At 38.4% G+C, this 8,288-nt stretch overlaps 1 protein-coding gene across 1 annotated transcript; it reads right to left on the bottom strand.

Annotated features, from left to right (window-relative positions):
* Positions 1-2,633: 2,633 nt before the first annotated feature.
* On the bottom strand, positions 2,634-6,598 carry LOC132103612 (zinc-binding protein A33-like). Its single transcript, XM_059508712.1, has 5 exons — positions 6,463-6,598; positions 6,133-6,228; positions 5,420-5,653; positions 4,795-4,933; positions 2,634-3,373 (listed from the first exon to the last, which is right to left on the bottom strand). Exons 1-5 carry the CDS (start codon positions 6,523-6,525, stop codon positions 2,811-2,813), a joined length of 1,095 nt encoding a protein of 364 aa, XP_059364695.1. The 5' UTR covers positions 6,526-6,598; the 3' UTR covers positions 2,634-2,810.
* Between the last annotated feature and the right edge of the window lie 1,690 nt (positions 6,599-8,288).

Here is an 8,288-nt window from a genome sequence, read left to right as displayed (position 1 = left end):
TCTGCTTACCCCCAGAGCATCCAAGATTTAGGTGACTTTGTTCCTTAAGTAGAACACAAACAGAGATTTTAACTCAAACTGCTGCAGTCTGTCAGTCGTCTCTCATATGGACCACTGACACTCTATCTACAATCTCATTTAAGAGTGTTAATGGTCAATTTGAGAGATAGGTGGCGGCAATGCTCTAATAAGTCTGTGATCCGCCGTAAAGCAAAAAGAAGAAGATGCGAACATGCTCAGGACAGTTCAGATATTGTGGTGAAAATCAGAGGTAAAAAACAATATAAATACTGTTCAGTTTCTCGCACAGATTGATGGTTTTGTGTCTTTACACATCAGTGTTTCATCACGAGCCGCAGGGTTTAATTTGGTTTTGTTTGTGTATGTTTTATGACTCTCAAAGCCATCCACTTACATTGCATGACTGACAGACTGCAGCGTTTTCACTTAAAAATCACTGTTTGTGCTCTACTGTAGTAACGAAGTTATCTTGTATACCCTGGGGGTAAGCAGATACAAATCTAATTTTCCTTTTTGGGTGAACTATCCCTTAAAGTCTAAAGTAAAACTTGAGACACTAAGACTTTCTTTTTTTGTCCATACAATGACAGTCAATAGAATTGAGTGTTGTTTTAAACCCCACTGACTTTCATAATATAGACAAAAACAACCAAACAATTATTAAAATGATCTTCTTTTGTGTTCTACAGAAGAAATTAATATTTGGATGAACTATCTCTTTTAAGTCAATTCAGAATTCAGTGGGTATGAAATTATCTCTCACGAGTGAGGAAAATGAGCGTTGAATGTATAGAGTTTGAGAAGCCCAAGTATCCTGTGGTGTTTTGCGTGTTCTAAGTAAACTCAAGGTGCAGTTGTGTCCCACAGGTGCATGAGAGGTTTCTGCATCTCTTTTCCTCATCTTATTCCACTTGAGTGATGCTCTACAGTTTATCAGTCCCTGATCTTCCTTTTTGCACAAACACAACACATAAACATTTTGTAAAGAAGTGATACTTCCTTTATTTCATGCCTAAAAATGATAATAAATGATTTTAAAATGTGTCTTGGTGTGTGGTTTAAAGCAGTTTATAAAGGCCTGCGCACATCTCTCTGACATGCCTCTCCTGTGTCAGTGGCTGCAAATGTGAAAAAAAGAGCTTTCTGCCCTTGTAGTCAATCACATTCAAAGTCATCTGTCTCTCTTGCTTTTTCTTTCCTTCTCCCCGGTCTGTTGCTGGCAGGGTGCAGAGGGACTCTCCCTCTTTTGGTTTTCTTCTCTGACACTCCAGCAGCACATAGTTTCCAGAGTAGGTCCTAGGCATGGCTGAATGCAACAGACATGTATTATTTATAGACAGGTAAACAGTTGCTATTAATAGTATGTCAGCAGGCACAGAAATTGATTTTTTTTTTCTTGGCTATTTTATTGTGCCAGAACACTTATTATTATTATTATGATACAACACATGCACAAACAGTTTGCAAGATACATTACATGTATTTATTTGCATACAAATATATAAAAATAAATAATTATTCACTCTCACAATTTAAAATCTGTTATTATTTACTCACCCTAATGTCATTCCAAGCTCCATCCATTCTCCAAACTGTTTGTCCTATGGAGGGTAATGGGGACGCTGGAGCCTACCCAGCATCTTGGGTTAAAAGCAGCCTGGACAGATGGTAAGTCAATCACAGAGCACAGGCAGAACATTCAGACTCCACACAGAAAGGCTTCCCGACTTAAACCAGTGGCCTCCTTGTTGTGAAGATTAATACTGAGCCAACATGCCACCCGAGAATAAAGCACCTGGTATTCCCAGACAAACCAAACCCTGCGTAGCTTCTGAGATTAGATGAGATCCAGCATTCCAAAATCATATTTATTTATTTATTTTTTTAAATACATTTTGTTTTGTTTCTTAGGATCAATTAATTTTCTTCTTGTTATCTTTTTGTGTGTGTGTGTGTGTGTGTGTGTGTGTGTGTGTGTGTGGGGCGGGGGGTGGGTGGTTTACACACCAATAGTTCATTGTTGCCACAGCCTGTCAAGCTCCAAAAAAGGACAAAAAAAAACACTATAAATGCTGTCCATATAAGTCAAACACTATTTTACTGATAATCTACACCTCCTCTGCAACTTTCTAATCGAATATGGTGCAGGCTGGACATCAATAAAATAAAACTAAGCTTGCTGGTTTTCGAGAGTCTCATATGCAACATCATGACATCAAAACGTAATGGCATACAGTTTTGAAACAAATAAATAATGACAGAATTTTCATTTCTGAGAGAAATATTCCTTACGTGAAAGGGATATTGGTTCTATAAAGAAATGCACAGCAAAAAAAAATCTAATCTTAATGTTACCTTTAATGTCTTTTCAGATCCTGAACTGAATGGACCCCATAAACTGACTAGAGCAAATCTCACTGGCCATAATCACCCCATATGGTGCATTATTTGATATCTAAAAGCATAGTGGATATTATAGAATGTACTTCTTTAATCCCATAATGCACCTAAATAATGGATGAATAAACATGAATGAATTTGCCCACTTATCCAGTAAAGTATTTTAGTAGAGTAATGTAGGGAATAGTGAATGAGGGTAGTTTTAAATTTCGGATACAGCTGCTATTTAGTGTTACTATAAACGGTTTATCCAAACACAACTACACATAAAAAACTGCTCTCTAGCTTTAAAGGCATACAAGTTTCAAGGTGATCAGAATTCCGCATTTCAAACTGTGTCAGCATTAGGTCAGCATTAGGTGGAAAAACCAAACATCCTTGTCAATCCCTCAGAGTGATGGATGGAATATGGAAAGAGGTGCACAGTTTTTGCCTTCATCTCGGTCACATGGGTTGTAGAATGGATAAAGCGGCACTAGAACAGTCCCCATGTAGAAAGAAAAGAGTGGCGTCATGGTGATAGCATTGTAGAAAGAAACCTCCTCCTTCTCACAGTCCAGGAAGATGCCGATGCGGATGGGGAGGGTGTATGAGAGCACCTTTGTGGGCTTTGGGTGGGTGCAGGCTGTGATCAAGCCATTTCTGAGGGACAGTGTCCACAGTCCGTTTAACGTGGAGGAAGAGTCCATCTCTCCCCGGGGTATGTCCTCTCTGGCCACACCCACTCGCCAGGCAGTCTTTCCTTTCACTTCCACCTCCCAGTAATGACGGCCATAAGTGAAGGCCTCTGACCCCATCACACAATAATAGAAGTGGAAGCGCTTCGGGTTCCTTTCGGCTGGGTTCTCGTTAGGCTGCACCTTGTCTTCCTCGAACGTCGCTGAAGTTCTCTCAGCAGACAAGGTCAAGTACGGATGTGCCGTTTCAGGGTCAAAAGTCAACGTGGATATGTCTGTGTATGCAAATAAAATATTCAAAATGAATTAATATTATGTAGTACAATAATTTTAATGTAACAAACAACAAACATTTAACTTACGGTTAGTAGACTATAGTAGTGGTGTTTCGTTTGTAAAATATATACATTTTTTTATGAATTATTCTCATCCTCTTTCTCAAACTAACTTAAATTTTTCTTCTTTTAGAGTCTCCTGATTGAAGAACATGGACTGATTTTCTTCTTCCAGTGACTGACTATAGCACGTAATAGCATGCAAGCATTTTCAAGTAGCAAATCATACATTCATTCTACTGAATGTACTTTATAGTTCCTTCACTGAGCTAGTTAGGGATTTGAGTCTGAACGGCTTGAATGGACACCGTTGCTGCATCCAAAATCAAATAGGCTTCCCCACTATACAGTATGTGAAAAACAGTATGCCAAAAGTGTGGTATGTCCGAATTCATAGTATTTGAAAAAAAGCAGGTGAAAAGTACCCGGTACCAAACCAAAGTGCTCAAAATTGGCCATTTCAAAGTCCCTGCGGAATGAAGGATTTCGAAGGGTACAACTGATGGACACTTCGGGCTCCTATGATCCTTTGCGCAGATTCTTTGCATGATGACGGCGCCTCCATGTGGGCACGTGATATCAACGCAGAAGGGCACTTCAAGAAACTGTTGTTTGGTCCCCTACACCCTTCAACCCTTCGAAGCTCTCACTCTGAAGGGTAAACCCTTTGAAGGGATTAGGGCATAGGGATGAGCTCTTCCGAATGGAACGCAGGGTAAAATTCCAAGATTACAACACGTGATATTCTACTCGGTGCTGTCCATGTCCTCAGACTTGTGGGTAGCGCATAAGTAGGGCCTAAAAGAATCTGGCTGCAGTCATGTGGTCCAAGTTGTAGCTCTCAAAACATTCAAACGTACAAAATGTCTGCAAGCATGTGAACGCTTTGGTAGAACGTCACGTGTTGTCATCTTGGAATTACAGTAATTACGACATGGTGTGAATTAAGCTTTTAACTATCCCATGAGGCCATGGGAGAGCATTTATGAATGGCAGTGAAGCAACGCAACTGATGCTGGTAGGTCACATGATAGTATCAACATGGCGGACATAATATGTTCAGATTTCATTCATGTTAACCTTATTCATACTACATTGAGTGTACTTTTTAATGGTTGCGAAGTAAGTTTAAATTCAAATGTGTTACCTACTCAGACAGTACACAGTTTTGGATGCACTGAATGTTTTTATCACTTTGTTTGATGTAACCTGCAGATATAATCATTGATGAACTGATTCAAAAGATTTGAATCACTGGGATGAACCTAACCACCACCACTATAGTGAGAATAGAAGAAATGTAAATGTTTCAGATTTTAGCATGTAATAAAATTATATTATGTAATGTTTAGTCTTAGTACTTGGGTAGAGGGATGTTTTCATGTGTTTCCAGATCCGGTACTGAATGGGGCCCACAAACTGACTGGAGAGAATTTCGCTGTCTATTGGGGGAGGACGATTGAAATTCACCTCACATCTAATAAAGATAAACAATGAAAGCTGAATCAGAACAGAGGCAGATGGTGAACAGAATGAGAAAAGTAACAACAATGATTATTATTATGAGACCAAGTGAGAAACAATACACTTGCCTTTTCAGAAGCTCCTTGATTTCCTAAATGGATTTAAAAATATAGTGTTTAGAGCAAGAATGGGCAGCAGTCAGCTCTTCAGATTCCTCACTCTTTCAATCATGTGATTGTTTAGGCACTTGATCTGAACAGCATCAGATGGCATCTAGCATTTTCTGTGGGTGTCAACTGCATGAACTATGAAACTAACTCTGTTAGTAGTTTACAGTAAGTATGTGATGTGGTCAGAGTAGATGATTTCATAGTAGTTAAATGCACAATAATAAAATAAATTGCTTAAATTAGACAATCCATAGAGGATAAGGAATTGTTTCTCTCCCAGTGCAGTTCTCTAAAGCTCAAAGATAAAGATTTAACTGCTTAGTCTGTCAGACAACTTAAAATGGAAATCCACCTTCAAAAGTTTGAGGCTGTCATCTTCCCGCAGTTTGCAGTTCAGTGTCTCAATGGCTTTCTCTAGGTCTCTACTCTGCATGGCAATCTTTTTCTCTCTCTCTTTTAAGATCTTCACTCGTTTGTCCCTTTCCTTCCTCAGCCGTTCCAGGTCTGTCTCTTCCTCCTCATCCAGGAAACGATGGAGGTTTTGGAACTCTGCTCGAATTTCACGTTCTATCGCTTCAAATCTGTTCTGTGAGAGAGCAGAAAAAGAGACATTAATAATGACTTAATGAGAAACACGGAGGAAGAGAGACTAATAACTCTGGAGAAAAGAGCGGGTTGAGGTTAGCTTGATAATTAAGTTATTACTCAAATTTAATACCAGAAATTGTTCATTGAGAGTTTATTACTTATACAACTTATGCCAAGTGCCAAATGCCAAATCAGTTGATGACATGCATCAAGAGTTATTTAAATATGAATCTTAACTGCTTCTGAACAGGCCATATTAAAAGCTCTAAAAGGTTGCACCTTTATTCATGAAAATATACAGCTTCTATATATTTTTGGAAGGGGTGATCACATTGCCAGAGTTTATTTTTTCATATATTGACACATATTTTTGTTTTGTGAGTTATCTTTCCATGTCAGTCACTAAGTGGTGTTGTGAAGAAAAGTCCATTAATACTCATTTAGATATAAATATTACCAAGTTAAATCAGGCAGTACCTCGACCTCCAGTGCGTCCACAAAGGCCTCGTTCTCAGCCTCGTTACATTCATCAATTTCATGTTTGATCTTTTTAATCGCCTGAATAAGCTTCTCCTGGAACACAAACAGGCACAAAGTCAGTTTGTAGTGTAATAAACTGACTTAGCAAGTACACTAATCAGATTATGAAACAGTTTGCATAGCTAGCCCTAAATTTAATCCCAAGCAACAGATTTTCCTTTTATTCTAAATAACACTTGTCTCACTTCAAACCTTCTAGAAATAGAAACCGTTCCCACTGTGTATTTCACCTTGCCATGACGTATGAAGGTGACATTTTATTCTTACCTTTTGGGCACCGAGGAGAGAGTTAAAGTTGTTCTTTAGGTCCTTCATGTGATTTGTGTGCATTCCAATTTTCCGTGTCAGAACAAAGCAGACAGTGTGTGTGTGTGTGTGTGTGTGTGTGTGTGTGTGTGTGAGAGAGAGAGAGAGAGAGTGAGTGGGGTTAAATCAAGCTGAGTGATAGATGTTTATTAGAAAGACACTTACAAAGAGAGAGAGGGAGGGAGGGAAGAAGGAAGGACAAAGGCAATACGAGGGCAATATATCAAAGGAAGGCAACAGACGGATTGGTTCAGAGGCTGGAGGTGACCAACACATTCAACTGATCTAAACAAGTTTTTTTTTTTAATAAATACAATATAATATCTGGAATGGTTTTGACTTTACATGATAGGATGTAAACAAAGGAGAAGAAAAGCAAAGGGCGGTATTGTGGGGTCCACAGCTGTTTCGCTGCACCACACGAGCGATTTATGGAAGTGAGGGAAGATATATTCTATTTCTGTCTGCAACAAGAACCAACGTCAGAGAACAGAGGCAGACTATTAAAGGCAGCAAGACAGACAGAAGGGCTGGTGAGGGGCTTATATTTCACTCTGTAAATGGTCTGATACAAAGATTTATTTTTCTGTGTGTGTGTAAATGCACAAATTATATATAACTGCAAAGAAAGAACAACTATGTGTCTGTTGTATGTACAAACAGAGGAAGACTATGTTTCATAAAGTGTCAAGCAAAGATTTTTCAAATATATCTGTGGAATAGTTGAGGGCAGAGTTGTATGACAAGAAAAAATCCTTTGTGGGATACCCCATCCCCCCCCCCCCCCCCTCTGTAAACTGCTCAACCAAGGCAATGTTTTATTAAAGGACCTGTCCTGAGTATCTGACTGCTGGGATGCAGATTCAGTAAAAGAGAGAGTGCCATCATTTTAATGCACAGTCACATGCAGCACATACAATGCACTTACAAGACACTTAAGATTTGTAGTAATTAATGATATTGAGCTCTCTCTCTCTCTTTCTTCTTTGAGACCAAGGGATCCGAGATATTTTCACTGGTAATTAATTCTACTACAAAGATGATAAAACTGTTAGTTATTGAACTATTTTACTGGGCTAAAAGAAAATAAACATAAAAGTTACTGAACACACCTAGACTAACTAGGTGTATTCGGTAACTTTTATGTTTATTAATACTTAATTTAAATTGAATTCATGTGTGTGTGTGTGTGTGTGTGTGTGTGTGTGTGGGCGTGTTTTTGTGACATATCAGGACACAACTTTGTATAATGACATGGGTATGACACAGGTATTACAAGGAGAGGGTGACTTATGAGGACATAACCCATGTCCCCATGTTTTAAAACGCTTATAAACCATACAGAATAAGTTTTTCTGAGAAAGTAAAAATGCACAAAGTTTCCTGTGAGGGTTAGGTGTAGGGTAGGGCGATAGAATATACAGTTTGTACAGTATAAAAACCATTACGCCTATGGGATGTCCCCACTTTTCACAAAAACAAACGTGTGTGTGTGTGTATATATATATATATATATATATATATATACAACCCGAATTCCGGAAAAGTTGGGACGTTTTGTAAATTTTAATAAAATGAAAACTAAAGGAATTTCAAATCACATGAGCCAATATTTTATTCACAATAGAACATAGATAACGTAGCAAATGTTTAAACTGAGAAATTTTACACTTTTATCCACTTAATTAGCTCATTTAAAATTTAATGCCTGCTACAGGTCTCAAAAAAGTTGGCACGGGGGCAACAAATGGCTAAAAAAGCAAGCAGTTTTGAAAAGATTCAGCTGG

The sequence above is a fragment of the Carassius carassius genome, chromosome 24 (assembly GCF_963082965.1).
Source record: "Carassius carassius chromosome 24, fCarCar2.1, whole genome shotgun sequence".
NCBI classification, from domain to species: domain Eukaryota; kingdom Metazoa; phylum Chordata; class Actinopteri; order Cypriniformes; family Cyprinidae; genus Carassius; species Carassius carassius.
Note: the sequence above shows the minus strand (reverse complement) of the source record. Positions and strands in the feature narration are given on the sequence as shown.

What these genes read in the sequence shown, in the direction of transcription:
- LOC132103612 (XM_059508712.1), bottom strand. Translation starts at nt 6,525, where the DNA reads ATGCACACAAATCACATGAAGGACCTAAAGAACAACTTTAACTCTCTC. An exon ending in ACAGCCTCAAACTTTTGAAG is followed by an intron (nt 4,934 to 5,419) that starts GTGGATTTCCAT and finishes GTTCTGATTCAG; the next exon opens with CTTTCATTGTTTATCTTTAT. An exon ending in GAAAACATCCCTCTACCCAA is followed by an intron (nt 3,374 to 4,794) that starts GTACTAAGACTA and finishes TTGCATACACAG; the next exon opens with ACATATCCACGTTGACTTTT.